This window comes from Anomalospiza imberbis, chromosome 5 (assembly GCF_031753505.1).
Source record: "Anomalospiza imberbis isolate Cuckoo-Finch-1a 21T00152 chromosome 5, ASM3175350v1, whole genome shotgun sequence".
NCBI lineage: Eukaryota > Metazoa > Chordata > Aves > Passeriformes > Viduidae > Anomalospiza > Anomalospiza imberbis.
The window spans coordinates 63,993,206-64,011,644 of record NC_089685.1 but is presented as its reverse complement, the minus strand read 5'-3'; the positions used below and the strand labels follow the sequence as shown (position 1 = coordinate 64,011,644).

General features: G+C 42.8%; 3 protein-coding genes across 8 annotated transcripts; all 3 read left to right on the top strand.

Annotated features, from left to right (window-relative positions):
* The first annotated feature begins 498 nt into the window (after positions 1-498).
* Positions 499-5,092, top strand: LOC137474747 (osteocalcin-like). Its single transcript, XM_068191571.1, has 4 exons — positions 499-683; positions 1,173-1,208; positions 3,056-3,125; positions 4,312-5,092. Exons 1-4 carry the CDS (start codon positions 617-619, stop codon positions 4,439-4,441), a joined length of 303 nt encoding a protein of 100 aa, XP_068047672.1. The 5' UTR covers positions 499-616; the 3' UTR covers positions 4,442-5,092.
* Positions 5,093-7,591: 2,499 nt separating this feature from the next.
* On the top strand, positions 7,592-10,567 carry ART4 (ADP-ribosyltransferase 4 (inactive) (Dombrock blood group)). Of its 2 annotated transcripts, XM_068191560.1 has the most exons (3): positions 7,595-8,205; positions 8,748-9,465; positions 10,323-10,567. In XM_068191560.1, exons 1-3 carry the CDS (start codon positions 8,116-8,118, stop codon positions 10,415-10,417), a joined length of 903 nt encoding a protein of 300 aa, XP_068047661.1. In that variant the 5' UTR covers positions 7,595-8,115; the 3' UTR covers positions 10,418-10,567. The 2 variants fall into 2 exon arrangements, with proteins under 2 accessions (XP_068047659.1, XP_068047661.1); XM_068191558.1 differs by lacking the exon at positions 10,323-10,567 and having other exon boundaries at positions 7,592-8,205; positions 8,748-10,104.
* On the top strand, positions 10,521-16,309 carry SMCO3 (single-pass membrane protein with coiled-coil domains 3). 5 transcript variants are annotated; one of them, XM_068191563.1, is made up of 3 exons: positions 10,521-10,585; positions 13,867-13,917; positions 15,261-16,309. In XM_068191563.1, exon 3 carries the CDS (start codon positions 15,278-15,280, stop codon positions 15,953-15,955), a length of 678 nt encoding a protein of 225 aa, XP_068047664.1. In that variant the 5' UTR covers positions 10,521-10,585; positions 13,867-13,917; positions 15,261-15,277; the 3' UTR covers positions 15,956-16,309. The 5 variants fall into 5 exon arrangements, with proteins under 5 accessions (XP_068047664.1, XP_068047666.1, XP_068047665.1 ...); XM_068191562.1 differs by lacking the exon at positions 10,521-10,585 and adding an exon at positions 10,611-13,361 and having other exon boundaries at positions 15,264-16,309; XM_068191561.1 differs by lacking the exon at positions 10,521-10,585 and adding an exon at positions 10,612-13,361.
* The last annotated feature ends 2,130 nt before the right edge of the window (positions 16,310-18,439 follow it).

Genomic DNA, 18,439 nt, shown 5'->3' with positions numbered 1-18,439 from the left:
AAAGATCTTCCCTCAAATTAACTTCCAAAGTTCCTAAAAGTATAAAAATCTCATCTCCAAAGTGATTCAGTGAAATTCTGAAACTGTCTGAAAAACTACTGTGTTTGTCTTATGCAAACTGATTTACAGGTTTCTTTACCCTCAGGGTAATGAGTCAAGGTGGGGTGGAGGAAAAGGTCACCAGTGTGTTCAGTCTCATTTGAGAAACTCCACATGAGAGAGCCCTATCACGTGAAAAGAACTGCTCTATTTCAGTGTGTGCTGGTCTCTCCTCTGGCTTTCCAGCATCACTGAATGACTTTCAAGTTTGTAAGAAAAATGATTTTTAAAAATCCCATTGTTTTTCTTCAACAGCCCCATTCAAAACCTCAGATAAAATCTTCTGGAAATGCCCTGAGTCATGAGATGGATGCCAAAATGACTGCCAGGACCCAGTATCTCCCAGCCCAAAGGACGGGCTTTGTTTTGGAGCACAGACACAGGAACACAAGCCAGATCCCTGATCTCTCCAAGAAATCACAGGATATAAACTGCTGCCCAAAAGCAAGCCCCGGAGAACTTCAATAACCTCCAGGAAAGCTCTGAGGTTAGGGAGACTAGCACAGCCAAAGAAGACATGAGGAGCCTGCTGGCACTGCTGATTGTGACTCTGGCCCTGGCAGCACTCTGCTGCTGTGAGAAAGGTAAGGGGACATCTTCCCAGGAAGGCTCTCAGAGTGCTGCTGAGCCCTGCAGCTTGCTGTCAGCTTCCCCTCAGTCTGGGAGAGACACAGAGCTCTGGGGAGGAGGAGATGCACCACCAGTCATTGCACAGCTTCAGGTCCCTGTTGGACAGTCACGGATGAGAGAGGGCTTGGGGACGGAGACACCCATCTTTTGCTGGGCATTTTCTTCCACTGGTCAACACCCACTCACCCCCACCCCAGCTGCATATTGAATTGCAGCAGAGAATTTGAACATTTTAATATGTTTAAGATTTCAACTGGTTTATCATTTAGTCTCTGTCTAAATGATGGGTGTTAGTAAAACCATTTTGGGAGAAACAGACCTTCTATGTAAGTGGGGGGAGCTGGATCTGGCCAGTCAGTGGTGGGATTCAGTTACAGAGGAGGACGACTCACAAGCATAGAAGAACTTACAAGCAGACTCCTTTCTGTCTGTCTGTCTTCCAGATCCCAAAGAACCCTCAGGATCTCTCAGCTCTGACAGTGAGTATATCATTCTGACTGATGCTCAGCTCCATTCTCCTGCATCTGCCTTCTTTCTTCCCTTTGATAGGTTCAAGAGCTGAACAAGAACCATGCTGAGTCTCTCTCTAACTCTTCCCCTTTTGCTCCCTAACTCTGCAGTCCCTGAGGTGCAGGAGCATGTGAAGCAAACAGAGCCGCTCCTGTGTGAGCAGGTGACATGAGAGCAGCCATGTCCCTGCAGCAGCAAGGCCACCAGCATTGCTCTCAGTGTGCTGCTGCCCCAGGCTCCACAACCCTTGAGCAGTGCCCTGGCAAGGCATGAGGGGTGCACATTGTTAGCAGCTGGGTGCATCTGCATCCTGTGAAACAGAGTTGTGTTGGTGGAGTCCCTGCTCTGACCTGGCTTCAGAGACCTGCCCAGAGTGGCTGCTCAGCCCCAGGCGGTTCTGAGAGCAGAAGCTGCCCACATCAATAGGTTGTGACATCCCTGCCAAATCCTGCAACAAGGAAACCCTGAAAGAGGGGGGCTTCTTTGGCTACTCCTGAGGGCTGCAGTCCCTCCTGTCAGGTCACCTGGGATGGTGGGATTTGTACACCTTGGGTTTTTCACAACTTTTGCAGCAAGCTGATCTTGGCAGAAATCTGTATGGAAAATCCTTTTTGTTCTCTCATGTCCTTTCTCACACTTTAAAGGATAACATTGCTGCTGAGAAGCATGAAAGCTTGTATTTTTCCAGTGAGCCAGTACAAACACAGATTGAGAAAGAGAAAAAAGGATGCAAAGACTATTCAGGGAAAGGTGGTAGTTTCTGACAATTCATTAATTGGCAGTTTCTGTGTAGTCAGTATTTTGATCCAGACTAAACCTCAGTTTGCTAGAGACAGGATACCTCTCACCTCCAAAGAGAAACACAGCCAAACACTCCATGATGATGAGGGAAGGGACAAACCCCACCATCTCCCCACAGGCAGAGGTCTTAGAATCTTTTTTCCCCAGAGAAAGAAATATTTTGGCAGTTTCCATGCTGAAAGGTGTGCTGCTGCCTGTGTTGCTGCTGTGCCAGCACCTGTGCACACCTCTGCTGTTGTGGGACCATCCCCTGGAGTGAGGCTGTGCTGTGCTGAGCCCTGGCTCGGGCTGGGAAGTGGCTGTACCTGGTGTTTGTGGGGGCCTTCACAGCACCATGGTGTTTGCACAACGACAAATCAAGGGAGCAAAGAAGAAACTGCGCAGACATGATGTGTTAGCGGAGAGCAGGGGCAAATGCTGTCATGGCTGAAACACCTCTCATGTTCTCCAGGTTCTGAATGCTGGGATCTTTGCACATCTTGGGTGTATTTCTCACTGGGTGATGTTTACTGTCACTATTTTATACTCTTCACCTTTCACAGAACTCTGTGCATTGTGAGCATTGGTATTTCTGTGTGCTGCCAGTTGTTCATGGCTCATTGGAGGTGCTTTAAGGTCTTCTGGTTGGGATCCTACATAATTCTCAGTCGCAGTCCAGACACAGGAAGCCAAAGACTCTAAAATTAAGTAGGCCAGGGAAAGAGGGTGCCATTCTCCTAATTTTCTTCTTATTAGTATTTTATGCCTTCTGCACATTTGCTGCAGACTCAGATTATGCTGTGCGATAATGAAATGGAGTTTATGACAGAAAAAGCCCTTGCTTCATGGAGATGTGAAGGCTGCAGTGGGGAGGGAGCTTTGAGTGGACAGTGGGATGGGGAGAGATGAATGGACCATTATCATGGTTTGTGGCAGTCATTTGCTTGTGAAGAAAGTAGATTCTGCTTTTCAGAGGTTGGACTGGTCTGTGTGTTTTGGTGCTGCGTCTCTAACCTGCTGTGTTCTCTCTTGGCAGGCATCAAGATTAAAAAAGAAGTCGCCAATGCCTTTGTGAAGAGGAAGAAGAGATCCAGCCCTTACGAATGGTAACAGCTCAGGAGCTGGCTGAGAGCTGGACCTGTGCTGAAGAGGGGGCGGGAAGGCCACAGGGCATGACAAGGCATAATTTTGTAGTACAGCTATGTTATTACCCTTATGTGTTGAAGGAAAAAGGCTGTAGGAGTCATTCAGTAATGGAATTTTTTTTCCCATTCTTTTTCATTAAAAGCCATTTGAAGGCTCATAGCTGGACTCTAGTATTCCTCCCAGGGAGAAAGACAGCATTAACTTTGCCATGGAGACAGGAGGCTAGAAGTTAGAAGATGCTCCAACCTACAGGGTCATCAGAACCAATTTTCAGGATAATGAGAATCATAGAGTCCCGGTCATTGCCGCTGGTTTCCCACAATGGAAGCACAGCTTTGTTGCAGGAATAAGGCTAGATCAGATTGCCTGTTCTTTCTGAAGCTGTAGAACATATCTTTACTTGTGCAGAAAGTAGACACAAAGATTTGGAGAAATCCCAGCTATTTGAGAAATTTCAGGTAATGCAAGGAAGTTCTTCATACATTTCCTGGAAGAGGTTGTTAAGCTACTCTTTCCAATACAGAAATAAAGTAAAAATTCATGAGGTACTGGTGGGATTTCTGTGGTGGTGTGTACAGTCTTCAGGAAAGATTAACCAAACATAGAAGAGGAATTGAGAATGACATCCAAAGTGTATAGCTAAGACTAAAAATTTTGGGCTTTCTTAGCCTGGCAAAAAAGAAAAGAAAAAAAACTACATGGAGATAATGCTCCTGTCTACAACAGAAATGAGGATTGTTAGAGAGAAGTGTTTAAGCTAAAGGAAAATAATGGCTAGTGGGCAAAAATAAAGGTAAGCAGGAAATAATAAAATAAATATATAATTAAATAAATAACAACAACAACAACAAAAAAATCCTGCATAGGTGGAGAATGAGATTGAAAAAAAAGCCAAACCCTTACAACTTCTGTGGTCTCCTTTGCTGATAAAACCTCAAGAGCAATTGATTTAAGTTGGGTTCAACCCCATATTTCCCAGCATTGATCAAGTAGCCTAACCTTGTGTGAGCAGACGTTTAACTCAGCATGACCAGTCCTCTGTTGGGTCTCCCCGGAGGATCACTTCTTTCATGTCAGTGTCAGGTGTATGAAGTGTCTCCAACTGCACTGGCTGAAACTGCAGAATGGCATCTCTGTCTACTGCAGGTACTTCGAGTACTATAAAAGCCCAATGGAGCAGATGCATGAGCGCTGTGAAAACTACCCCCCCTGTGACTATCTCTCTGACCAAGTAGGATTTGCCGTGGCCTACAACCGCTTCTTTGGGAGATACTGAGGATGGGAAGGTCTCTCTGCTTGTTTGGCTTGGAACACTCCAAACCCCACAGGAGAAAGAAGCTGGGGTTGGGAAGGAGGGAAGGAAAGCATCTGGACTGGCATCTTCTCCTGTCGTCTCCCAACCATCTGGAACACCAAGGCAGGGATTATCCCATTTGTTGAGCTTCCATTAACTTTCTTCCTTTCATCATAAAGTCTCTCTTCAGACATCTTTTGTGGTATTTTGAGCTTCACCAGAAGACTCTGTCTTATTTCCTTCCACCTGAATCCCCAGCACACAATATGTGGAAAATAGGGATTAGTTTCAAGAAAACCACTGCATGCCTTAGAAACATCACTAGATCTCTTATCCTCTTCTGCAAAATACAGGAGGATTATGGAAGAAGAATGTCACAGTATGTGTAAATGTGATGGATCTGATCCTGGAATGCTCACTGTGAAGAAGGAAGAACACCTGCCTCCTGTTCCAATTAGTGGAAAAGTTCAGTATTTTCATATAGAATAATCACATTAAATATGCATCACCGTGGGATCATTTGCAAAGATAGAAGTGTGCAAATACTCTTGCATAGATAGCAATCAGCTTCTAGTACATTCTTCTGATTATTCATAAAATTTGTTATATAGCAACAATAAATAAATCCCAAAAGGTGTATTTAGGGAATCCCTTTAGATCAGTCCTTGCATTTGTGTGCTGCTTTTCATGACTGTAAAAAAAGATTCTCTTGGTTTTGGTTTTTTGGTTTTGTTTTGTTTTATCCAACCAGCTTCTAGTGAAAATAAAAATACCCAGCAGAAAAAAAAAAAAAAAAAAAAAAACCAAAAAAAACCCAAAAAAAACCCACAAAAACTCTTTTCCTCTGTTGCTTTTGCATTTATGCTTGAAACTAGAAGTACCTAAACAGCTGAAAAAAATTAAAAAAAAAAAAAAAAAGAAAGCTATAAACATTATGAAATTAAAAATAAAAAAGAAAATTGGTTCAAGGATGGATTGAAATTTGGGCAGTATTTGGTTTGTTCAAGACAATTGGTAGCTAAATTTATATATATATATATATATATATATATAATGTATGTGTATTTTTATCTACATATTGTCTTTCCTCTGCACTACTTCATTCTGTCCTCTGGCATTAATATTATACCTTAGTAACTTTGTGCATAACCTTCCTGATTTACTCTGTCAGCTTTCCTTCCCTGAGAGGTGAACAGCAGATCACACCTCCAAGGACAGGGACTGCAGATGCTCAGGAAACTGGCAGAGACAAGATCTCTCTGGTTACATGTGGTGCAACCATCCTCAGCTGCTCATTGCAATAAATACTGCTTATGTAAACTGGGTTGGTGTGCTGCTTCTTTCTGTTCCTCCGAACAACCTTTACCTGTGTTAAAAGAGATGCCTGGAAGACACAGCCTGCTTTTGTGAACCCTGAGGAGCAGGAACCCAGTGCATGAGGCTTCCTTCTCCCCTCCCATGCCTCAGAGTGAATCAGAAAGGATGACATTGCAATTTAGGTCATAGGTTCGGCACTCTGTGACACTGAGGGAGAGGAGGGCCAGGCTTTGCCTGACTCACCGTGTACCCAGATCCGCATTGCTCTGAAAAGCCTTGTCCCGAAGTAAGGACACGGGAGAAGTCTGCAGAGATGGCTGCCGGTGTGAGCCATGCTTGACAAGCTGCTATGGCTTGCACTGGTGATGCTGATCTTGGCCAAGGAGAAGACACTTAATAAATATCTCTGCATGTCTTCATCAAACGCCTGTGACTTGTTCTTCTATTGACATAAACTAATGGGGCTTCACTGCTTCACTGCTCACAGTAAAATTCTCCTCTTAATGCCATCTAGTAAAAATTAACAGAGTGCTTTATTGAAAACAGTGAAATTTTCACTTGGAAAAATACTAGAGAGTTTAGCAGAACCCTAATATCCAGTGTATGAATAAAAGAGGAGTGTTTTTGTTGTTGTTTGGTTTTGTTAGCACAAAAAGTTTCCTGTCTCTATTTACATCTTTCTGTTAGTCTTACATTTTTCTCTCCCTTTCAGTAATATTTTTTCAGGCAAAAAAAGTTACACCTGGAGGCCTTCATTATGTCATCTGCTCTGTGTCATCAGATCTCTTCATGGCCTGAAGTCATTATGACCTTTGGGGATCTGAGCACTCAGATCCCGTTACAAATTTACTGCTGAAATGGAGGAATTCGATTGTCTTTTGGTTAATGCAGCGCTAAGCACCGCCACAAATCCTCTGCTGCCATCTTTCGGCCTTTGTATTTGTTGTATTTAATAATAACTTGGGTTGCTTCTGAAGCGTTTGAAAATACAAATTCCTTTCCTCCTGATTCCCTTCATACTAAAGATTCACTTACAAGTCAGAGGGGAAAACCAGGGACATAATTTACAAATGGATTATATGCAGCTGAGTTGACATTTTAGTGGGGGTGTTTATCATGACTGCCAAGCTCCCAAAGGAGCCTTAGTCTCACTTTAGGTCTGTTTTATCTCTACACAAACAGAGGAGGAGTTGCCTCTGAATAAATTCGTGAGCCCTCCTGTGGACTCACTTTTAGCAGTCAAACAACCACTTTCTGAAACACCGCCCAAGATAACAGAGAAATTCCAGGATGTAGAACTAGGTGGTCTGCATTCATCACTTCATGGCACTTCATGGCATCATCTCATGTTGCCAGGGACTACAGAGACTGTCAGCAGCACCAACTGCTTTGAAAGGAGCCCAGTATGAGACCTTTATGTCACCTCCCACCCTATCTCAGCAATATTTTGCAGATGCTCTGTCCACAGAATCCAAGCAGCTTCTCAAACCTCCCTTATCTCAGGGAATCGCTCCATGTCTGGAGGTGCCCCTCACCTAGCCTATGATTATCAGGCCATGGAAAACGGGCTTCACTTTTCTGTAGTCAGAACCAAAGCCTTGACAGTTCTTGGATCTTTTTCCATACAGAAGAGTTATCAGAGGCCATGGGGCTCTGTGGGTGAATAACTCACTGCCTGTATTTGGAAGGGTGTCTAGAAGGCAGCTGCTACAGAAAGGTTTGTCTCAGCACAGAATCTGCATTTACACACTCATTTTGCCTGTGCCAATGTAAACAGTCCAACGAAATGCCAGTCTGCGGTGCTGTGAGAGTAGGATTGGCAGCACATGAGTAGAAGCAGGGGGTGATAAGGAGGAGAAGGAGAGTTAGGTTATCGCTGCTTCCAGATGGGATCCCAACCTACTCTTCATTTCTGTGTTGTCTTTATCAGAGTCAACTTCTTTACAAGGGCTTTTAAACTCTTAACCAGGGAGCAATCACCCTGACACACCACTCCTTAGGAGAAGTGCCTTAGACTTCTCCAAGCCACGGTTTTCTTCCTTTTTGCAAGAACACCACCAAATACCTTGGAATCAAAAGAACTGTCAAGGTGACGGACATTCTCATGACAGCTGAAGCTGGTGCAACCAGACACTTCCTTATGGATTTTGGGCACATTTCTACCAGTAAATTGTCTGCTTGGATGGATTAATGACTTCTGAATTGCGGTGAGAATTTGACGAATTATCTCTGGTTGAAGAACAGCGACCAAAACCTGAGTGCAAATTGCAAACTGCAGAATTTTTCAGTTCAAAGAAAAACAGAAAGAAACAGGTGCAAATTACCTTTCCTTAAAAAAAATGTTCTTTACAGTGTCTTGGGACACTGGGAAGCTGGTGACACTGAGCACCCTCCTGTTACTGATCTTCTCACAAATACTGGCAAAAGAGGTAAATATTGTTCTTTATTTGAAATAATGAAATTGCTAACACCACAGAAATATTTTTTTTTCCATTTGAAACATGTTCTTTAAGGAATTTTGGGTTCAATTTTAATTTTTCTGCTTTCAGTTCCTCTGTTCCCTTTCTTACCTGTCTGAATTTGTTTTAGCTACTTGGTTGGAATATTCCTCCTGTTTGCAGCCAGATGATTTCATAGAGTGTTTGTGAGTAGATTTCATGGAATCTTTCCTCTCCTTTTCCAGCCTGTCTAAATCGACTAATGCTCCTGGAGATTCAATGTATATCAAATAAGATATACACTCAAATAAGAAATCTGTCATCCTGACTAGTATTTGCCTGTGGTGGCATATAGACAATAACCTGAGGTTGCTCAGGAGGGTTTTGCTAAAGATTTGCTACCTGCCTTGCTTGCTCTGCCAATAATGACAAAGAGGCAAGGAAAGGGTAGAGAAAAACTTGGATTGCATCCACAAAGGTACACAAGAAATTCTCACTTCTGATGCTAATCTTCGTTTGCTTTTATGTTGCAGGCTGTGTCCCCCAGCCTGATGGATATGGCTCTGCATTCCTTTGATGACCAGTATCTGGGGTGCAGAGAGGAGATGATGGAAGAACTGGAGCGAGGAGACTATTTTCAAAAGGAAATAGCTGATAACAAGGACTACTTGTGTCTCTGGAAGAAGGCTCAGGAGGCTTTGCTAAAGAGCCCTGTAGGTCTGCTGAGGGAAATGCGTGACAGCCACGCCACAGTCCTCATGGCTTACACCATGAACTCCTCCCTGCACTCGCAGCTGAACTGGGCTACATCTACAGCAGGAATCTCTCCAGAGCACTACAGACACAACTTCAGCTTTAAATATTTTCACTTCTACCTAACAACTGCTATCCAGATATTGAAGGAATGGCAGATCAGCATGGGGGAACATAAGTGCTACCAGGTGCACAGGGGTGTAAAGGACTTATATATTGAGGCCAAGGTAGGCAGCAGGGTGCGATTTGGCCGTTTCACTTCTACCTCCCACATCAGGAAGGAGGCCCGGAAGTTTGGGAATGAAACTTTGTTCACAGTGACTACTTGCCTGGGAGCAGCTATGCAAGGCTTTTCTTACCACACATCTGAGAAGGAAGTCCTCATTCCCCCTTATGAGATATTTCTTGTCAAAAGCTTTCTTCAAACCCAGCAGGGTAACCGGCTGCATCTGCATTCTGTGGGGAGCTACAGCAAGTACCAGTGCCAGCTGGTGGAAGGTATTGTACACAGGCTCTCATGCAAGGGGGCACAGGACAGGGCTGGTCTCCACTGCCCCAGGCAGCCCCCACCAGCTGCACCTACATGGGGCCACACTCAAGGCCAAACCTGTACCTCACCTCTTGTGTTTGCCTACGAGATCCACAAGACCCGGCTTTTACCTGTTTGATGTGAAACCTGGGACAACCCCACAGCTCACTAGATGAATAAACAGCAGGTCTCAAGGTTCTTTGCAGCCCCCATTTATCCCAAGTGTCGTGTCAAGGATGTTGTAGGACTCCTGCCTTTGGGTCCCCCACATTGTTATTGCAAGAGTGGGTGAGTTTTGCTTGAAAAAAATGACACCGTTTGCTGGTGTCCTGCAATGCTGCGACACTTCAAGCCTCAGGACTATTCTAGGCTACGGTCCACTACTACTCTGTCAAGCTACTACTCCTACACTTATCTCTGGCAATCTGAGAGAATTGTAAACAAAGCTACTGTCACTTTAGCAGTGACCTCTCTCCTGAGGCAGCAGGGAGAAAAGGTATCCTTTGACAAAGAACACACAGAGTTTCCAGGTTATAGAGAGAACTCTGTGCTGGAATACCTCATGGGGCCTGTTTCACATCCCTGCCTTTCTGTGAGCCTACCACCAGTCCAGGACTCTTGCTTTTGTCTCTTTGTTCAGCAGTGTGTCAATGCAATCTTTGAGCTGAAAACAATCATTTAGGAATGAGGGTTTGTGCCTCCAAAGCCAAAATAATAGACAGAGTTGAGAAAATGGCCTTTGTGGGCAAAGGTTGTGTTAGCAAAACCAAAAAGCTTTAGGCAGTGAATAGAGGTCTAAATGACTGCTCCCTTTATTTTCTTTCAGGTTCAAGAAGCAAGAACAGTGGTCATACTGCACTTGCCTCTGCCATTCTCCCTAGTGTGCTTGGAGTTTCCCTGTGCTTGGCCCACAATCTCTGATTCTCTGGCTGCATCCAAATATGTGCCCTTGAATAGCAGGCAAGAAGCCTCTGGAGTCCCTGCTGCTACAAAAGGTTCAATCTTCCCTTTGCTTTCAGCTGCAGCTCTGCAGCCAAGACTGGAACATTTTCTTGTTCATCAAAACAGAGATTCCCGGGAGCCATTCAGGTAGGAAGAAGGTTATCTATGGCCTTTCTGAAGACTAGATCAGGGATAACCTTCACTGAAGACAGCTTTGTCCTGAGGCATTCAGGAAAGACACACAGGGACTTTGGACTCCTTACAGATCTCTTAATAACTATTTTTAGTGAGAAAGAGTCAGTCTGTGGGATGTGGAAGGCACCATGGCAGTAAAGTCAAGTGGGTAACTGGGCAGCTGTCCATATCTCCTTTGAGTGCAGGAAAAGTCGGTGCCAAGATATGCATCAAGGAGTCAGATTATTGTGTTGGTTAAAGAGACAGAAAAGTACATTAAATTGTGCAGATTCTGGCAGACGTTGCACAGCCCTTCTTTGCCACTCTTAAAAACAAGATGAACTAACATTTCTGGAGTGGTGTCTGACTCTGAAAAGCAAACAGAGGAAATCCATAAGGCATTATTACAGGGGAATTACAGAGGAATAAAGGTGGATATATTTTTGTATAGATTGTTACTTTTCTGAAATCAATTATCCAAACTGCTAACCCACCTGAACCATTCTTCCCCAAGACATTAGTTGGAAGAAAACATAGAAAAAGTTCTTGACAGCCTTTTCTGAGACCTCACCAAGCAGCCAGGAAAATATGGTATAAACAGCTGCAAGTGTTGTTACTCTGATGGCTGCAGGAAGTATGACTTTGACCTGCAATCTTCAAAGTAAGGGACGTGCTGTAAATTAATTATTCTTATGTTTTGGTGGTTTTTGGTAAATTTGTGTAAATCCTAGAAAACAACTACTTTACATCATCCTCAGAAATATAATCCTTCAGTTTGTATATGCTGGTGGGTCTACACAGAATTGAACTCTCATTTTTGGGTGGGGGACATAGACACAGCAAAGTCAAATGCATGACATCTACGTTCAAGGGACAAAGCAATTGAAGACTGAGTAATGCCACATTTTGTCAGGCTACAGTTCCCTTAAAAGTGATTTATATTAGTCAGTTAATACACTGACTAGATAGTGCAAGCATCCCTTGGTAGGTGGAAGCACAAGACATTCTCCTTGCTTGGGTGCCCATCATGATACCATTTTGACTGCTAAGGAAGTTACGTCCTTCTGCTTGCACCTACAAGTTCTCACAAGGCCAACTAGAGATACAGTCCTGGGATAGTGTGCAGCTCAGAGACTGCTCCTGATGCTGCCTTTGCTTGTGCCAGAGCCCTGTAAAGCTGGACTGGTTGCAGCAGACGTTTCATCAGCTATTGCTGTGGTTAGATGTGTAGTCAGAAGTGTTCAAGCAATTGCAACTTCCTGTCCCACTGTATGAAGACTTTTTATCACAACTCAGTTCAACCATCTGCCTTTTCCTCCATTTCTTTCCCATGGCAAAAGGGGTCTGAAATTGCGTGAAATGGCAAAACATTTTAGCCTTTGCTGCTGTTCAGAGCTGAGTCTGGGCCTCCACACCACTTCTACTCTCATGGCATCAGAGACCTGGCAAATTGCAGCAAGGAAGGACAACAGACACTCCAGATCAAGTATTTTCCTCTAAATTAACAGGCCTGCAATAATAGCTGTTAATCTTCCTAAAAGATCCAGAGTAAAGCAGGAACAAAAGTGTCTTCATATTGTTCAAATTATTTTCTGTCTTGTTTCAAATGATGAAGGCTTTAGAAGAAAAGAATTTGCATCCACTGCAAACAAAGAAGACCTGAAATCAATTTCCAGAATGTGACACACAGGCAGTTGCCAGCCTGATCAATTAAATTCAGTTCAATATTGCACAAAATATTTCAAAATACTTCAGACTACATGGCATTCTCAGTGGAGAACACTCAGCAGTCACGACTAATTGACATTTCTAGAACTATAGCAGTTAAATCATTTAGTGTTCTCTTTCAGCTTATGTTCTCATGCCCACAGCTCTGACAAGAGAGTTTGGCACTCTGACTGTATTCATTGGGGTTGAATACAGCAGCTCAGCTCTCAGGTGAAAACATGTTCGCAATTGCAGAGGGCTCATTTTATGCTTCATCTTATATTTTCATCTGAGAACTCAGCCATCCTCTACAGTGGAAGCAGTATTCCTGGTGAGACCCTAGCGGACTGCAGGCCATCTTTCTAATGATAAGAGCATGAAAGATGTCTAGCTTGGTTGAAGCCATATGTACAAGCTTGTCTTACTGGAACAGACAAAGCCTGTTTCCACTACCTGTGGTATCTATTCTTCTGTTTATGTGGGACCATTCAATTTTTCTTCTGTAATTTGCAGGTGTACAAAAGCAGTCATTGCAAAAATTCATTGCTTCAAGGCATAGGTGCAAGCACTAATGATTATATTTATAAACAATAGAAACCAGTAAAAAACATAATCTTGTACATATTTGAATTAGAAGAGCTGTCCTACACCTTTTATGTTCTGAGGACAGCAAGTAACACCTTCCCATTTCAGCCATGGCTGTAGGCACCTCTGCAGCAGGCAGGAGGGAATTGTGCTGTACCCATTCTCTCCAGGAAGAGAAGGCCTTTGGAGGATCTAGAAATTGGGAATTAGCATCAAGTGAAAAGAATTCTCTTAAAATTGGAAGGAAGGGGAGAGGAGGAAGAACATGAGATGAATCTGGGTAAACATCACACAATAGAATTAATGACAGGCAGGCAGGCACAGGATGCAACTGAAGCCCAGCCTCCAGATCTCTAACTCATCACATGCTGCTGGAAAACACCAGGCGAGCTGAGGGGAAAGAGGCTGAAGTTACTATCCCATACACATTTCAACAGGAGCATTCAGACCAAATCAGGTAGGCAGTGTAAATGTTTAATTAGAAAAGTTTCTGTGGTAAATCTCCCTGGAGCTGGAGAAATAGAAATACAGAAATACATGTGGCCTGCCTAATTCTAAAAAGAAAATACAAAAGCTGATGAAAGTGCTGATGTGAAGAGTAAGAAGTAATTTTAGCATTAGGAGATATAAAATCTAGAGCAGCTGTAAGAAGCTGAAATAATCATATACGATTAACAGATTCCAGAAATCTTCTCTACACCTGTCTAGTATGTAAAATGTTTGTTGAAGTGCTATTCCTTCTAAAACAATTTGTCTTCTCAGTTTCTACCAATAAGGGAAAACAAATCACCTTACAACAAAACACCACTGGAGAGGAAAGGTTTTCGTATCACATTGAGTCAGAAAGCAAACCAGCAACATCCCTGAGGCAGGACTGATATGAAATCACAGCCTGCATTATCATGGCTTTATGTTTCCAGAAATCACAAACCTTTACTGAATATGTGTTTTGCTCCCTACAGCTTGTCTAAGGAGATGTGTTAAACAGTTTATTCTCTTGGCAGAGATACAAGGTAAGTGGCTGAAAAAATACACAGTACTGTGCAAAATATTGGGGAAAAAAAAAACTCTTTTCAGACTGGCTTGTGTTTCAACACTGAGATTAAAAGTTGGCAGGGGATTGTGGAAATCATTTTGGTTTTCTACAGTGACCTTGTGGGGGAGGGTGTGTTTAGTAAAATTGAGCTGGGTCAGTGTCAGATGATTTGCAGCTAACAGACAGTGCATGAATTACAAAGGACCAAAATGGCACAAAGGTATCTTTTTAAGAAGAAAAATCTGGGTAGTCCCTTACACATAACTATTTGTAGCACTAACTGTGATATGTAGGCACCAACAGAATGAAGAGGTTTATCTTAGAAAAATGCAAAGCACTGCACAAATGTGGCCCAGATTTGCAATAGGGGGGCTGAGACCATGAAAAGTGCCAACAAAGAAATGAGTCATCCTAATCATTCATAGTTTGCCCCCGTAGCAAAGATGTTTGCATTTAAGCTGAAATCATGCTAAAGCATTTTAACTTTGCAGCTGGTGATAGGTTAAAGGGAAGTGACAGTGTTGATTACAGAATCTTAGTGATGAGAAATTACTCCATGATCACTGTTAACTCAATCTCTTTGGACTCTCTATGTTGGCATGCAGTTTATGAAGAAATAAATATTAGGGAAGGAAATACAGTGAGAGATGTATGTAAGGTGATACAGGTTAGGATGGGGTTATTATAAACAATTTTACTATTCACTATGAATTCAGAGGGTAAGCTTCTTAGTTTAAGCACAGGATGCTTATATAGTATCATTTTCTCTTGAATGTTAGAAGAAAAAGACTATACTGGCATAAAATACTCTTATTGTGACACAAACCATATCCACCAATCATCATGGTTGCTGAAAAATTGGATGCCACTGAATGGAAAACATAGGCTGATACAAAAGAGTGCCTGAACAACCCTTTAATCTTTAAGCCACATCTTTAATTTTGCTGATTAGATGAGATTGTTCCATTTTTTAGTGAACTAGCTCAGCTTCTACCATCTGCAGTTTCCAAGGTTCAGTTTCAATTTCAATCTTCAGTTGCCAATGGCCCACATCCATTTTACCAATCTGCTCATTACATATTTGTTAGTTATTTTTGTTGCTCTGAGCAAACCCAATGTCTTACAAGGTCCTTTTCCAATCACTTGGCAAAGATCCAGAACAAGTTTTAAGATTTCTACATTTACAAGCTATGCTTTGGGATTTGATCTGCTCAGTATGAAAAGAACCACTGGGGCAGACACAAAGCAGATTTCACTGCTCTTTAAGGGCTATGGTTATGGGTGTTAAACAGAGTAAGAAATTTCTTTTCTCTCTTGAAGTAGCCTATTTCTGAAGAATGGCATTGAGTGACCTCCTTTACCCAGATAATCCCAAGAGAAAGCAAGAACTGATCCATCTGCATCAGGAATTGCTTGACTGTATGTCTACAAATTTCCATGCAACAAATGAGCTGGTTGGAGTGCTGAATGAACACCTGGGCTGTGCTATTACCCCCATTGAGATGCGAGAGAGCAGTACAGTCAAGGAAAACTGTGAGATTATTATTCAAGTGATGAGTGAGATTCAGCATCAGGTGCAGAAGATTGATAGTGACATGAAGGACAAGCTCGAGCCAGTGCTGTACCAGAAGCTATATGATATCAAAGAGCCTGAGCTGGAGAAAATTGCAATAGCCCAGAGAGTTTTTTCCATTATTTTTGGAGAAGCAACTTCAACAGCTGCAATGGTAGCTGTCAAACTTCTTGGCTCCAATCATTTAACTCTCACTGTGAGCAAGCTCACCGGTCTCCTTGCACAGATTGCGGCATCTGTTCTTGGGGGAGTTAGCATTACCATCATTGGGCTTGGCCTTGAGATGATTCTCCATGCCATCCTGGGAGCTGTGGAGAGGAGTCAGCTTCTGACAGCTGTGAGAAGCTACGAGAAGCACCTGGCTGAGTTTAAAGCCGCCTCAGAAAAGTACCAGCGTGCCATACATGAAGTAACTTCTTTGGTGAGACAGCAAGTTCAGTAAATGAAGGTGCAGCTCTCTCTTCTGCTGTCACAGCAGCTGCAGCAGTTTATGCCTGCAGAAACCTTTTTGATTCATTAGGACAAATTAACTACTGATGGCTTTTTATTTTCTTACTTGTGGCAGCAGAAGAAGAAAAGTGACAGTTCAGGAAACTGGCACTGAAATATATTAATAGAGAACTGGTTTACAGATATTTTGAGGGGGCAATGTTCCAAATACTTTGCACCTTTCCTTAAGCTTATTTTCTGGGAAGCATTGTAGGTAACCTTGAACTGTAATTCATACTAGAGACAAAAATACAGACTGCTGGACTGGTAGTGGTGAGAAGGTGTGTTTCTATATCAAAGATGACAACTCAATGGGAGAAAACAATTTCAACAAGGCAATTCATGCCAGCATCTGGAGGCTTTATGAAGACATCTGTGGTTGCTAAACTCTTAGTGTGGTTTAGTGCTAAATCTGATAGACTGAATTCAATTACAAGGACTAGCTGAAGCATATTTAACTGCTATTTCCTGCCCTCCTAAGGAGCCAGCCAGAGATCTTCTTTAAATAAACTCTAATCCCAGTAGATTGGCAGGTAAGAGAAGCCTGGGCCTACATGCAAACAGACACAACCTTGCTCCACAACTGAGAGAAACCAGCTGCTGCACTCCGGGTGTGCCTGAACCACCTCTCGTGCTTGTAATGCCCCGCTCCTGCCAACCCACATGTAAAAGTTCCTGTGCAAAGTTGCTCTTCTGTTGATTGGAGTGGGATTATACACATGTATAAGTGCCTGTAGGATTGCAGCCCTATTAAACTAAAGTTATTTTCAAGCGCTTCACCTGATCCCACCAATCTGGGGCTGCCAAGAATGTGCTCAGATTCTGCATTTCACAATATGCTACCAACTGTTCTTATTTTTTATATTTTTGCTCTGATATGCTGTGGATTGTTTTTTCTTGATCTTAGAAAAAAGGTAATCTAAAAATTAATAAAAATGTACATGAGTATTGGAAGACTTCTCTTCTCTGTACTTTTTTTTTCTTTTTTTTTGGTCTGAAAAACAATCTTAAACCAAATAATAAAGAAGTATTGAAAGCTTCATTACACATGCAATTCATATTTTTTTAATCCACAATAGACCAATCTAGTAGGGTTATGCATAGGTTCCTTTTTTAGTACCTGCTTCCCCCATACTAAAACCATGTCCAAATTCGTACACGTTTGCTAATATTCAATATTAGCAATCTCAATTTATTAATAACTAGACGGTGCCTATGAAATAAAGATATGGGTAAGATTCACAACCCTTCCAGCTCTGGGGTTTGGAGGGTTTGTTTGTTTGTTTGTTTTGTTGGGTTTTAATTCTCCTCCATGTCTGTTATCACTTCAGTATTTTCTGACTCCTCTTCCCTTTTATGCACAAAAGCCACTAAATGGCAATGAAACTGCTGGTACCCAACAGCTCTGCCAAGTCATCAGGGAGAAAGCCCAGGGTTCAGAAGCATAGATGGGTGCCAGGGCCTGAGAAACTGGGACCAGCTACAGACTGGGCTATGTGAGTCAGGAAAGGCACTTCAGTGGTGGCAAAAAGCACTGCCTTCCCTACACGAGGTGTTGTGGTGGATGACGTGGTGACCTGAGGCATCACTTCTCCAAAATGTAACATCTCTTGTCTCCTGACACAAATGGCACTCAGTTTAGAGGTACTTCTGTAGAGGCAAGAGACTGTCAGTCAGTAGAACAGCAATATCTCTGTGTTGGGAGAGGTAGGAGTTTCTGGGTCCTGTTTCTATGTGCAAGCGTACACTCTAAACTAGGAATTAAAATCAGCTCTTTGAAAGATTGCCAATCACTGCTGTATAAGAATAGCAGAGCCAAATAAAAACAAATCTGTTACATTTTTTCAAGCAATTTGCCCACATGTTCTTGAATGCAAATGCTAAGCAGTGTCAGGGGAAGTGAGGTATGCAATGAAGAACACAGAGGTAAAAAACTGCTACTCGCCTCTAGGTATATCCTCATTCCTGGTGGACTTCAAGGAAAGTGGATTTCCTCACAACAGATTTAATTCCTGCTCTCTCTAATGCTCTGGCCAGTCTTATGTTTGGTGCTCCAAAGATGTCATAACCAGTCTGTTGATATTTCCCCTCCAGACTCCTTCAAGCTGCCTCTCAGTGGGACAGAAGTACCAAGTGAAAAATGTGAGAGGACTACTGTCCTCCAAATCTGCACACGCTGCTGAGAGAAAGCAGTCAGGGCTGAGGCAGTACCACTGTCCCCACTGAGCCCAGGACTGCCAGGACAGAAGACCCCAAGCCTTGTGCAGCTAACCTTGGAAGACTCAGCCATCCCCCTCTACAGTGACATGGCACCCCACAGGGATGTGCATGGCCACAGCTTTCCATCCCATCCTATTGAGCGTTCTGCCTTTGCTCAAGCTGTTCTGGACAAAGGATTAAGGATTAACACTGTGATATATGTGTTCCAAATAAGAAA

What these genes read in the sequence shown, in the direction of transcription:
- LOC137474747 (XM_068191571.1), top strand. Translation starts at nt 617, where the DNA reads ATGAGGAGCCTGCTGGCACTGCTGATTGTGACTCTGGCCCTGGCAGCA. An exon ending in ACTCTGCTGCTGTGAGAAAG is followed by an intron (nt 684 to 1,172) that starts GTAAGGGGACAT and finishes TCTGTCTTCCAG; the next exon opens with ATCCCAAAGAACCCTCAGGA. An exon ending in AGGATCTCTCAGCTCTGACA is followed by an intron (nt 1,209 to 3,055) that starts GTGAGTATATCA and finishes CTCTCTTGGCAG; the next exon opens with GCATCAAGATTAAAAAAGAA.
- ART4 (XM_068191558.1), top strand. Translation starts at nt 8,116, where the DNA reads ATGTTCTTTACAGTGTCTTGGGACACTGGGAAGCTGGTGACACTGAGC. An exon ending in CACAAATACTGGCAAAAGAG is followed by an intron (nt 8,206 to 8,747) that starts GTAAATATTGTT and finishes TTTATGTTGCAG; the next exon opens with GCTGTGTCCCCCAGCCTGAT.
- SMCO3 (XM_068191563.1), top strand. Translation starts at nt 15,278, where the DNA reads ATGGCATTGAGTGACCTCCTTTACCCAGATAATCCCAAGAGAAAGCAA.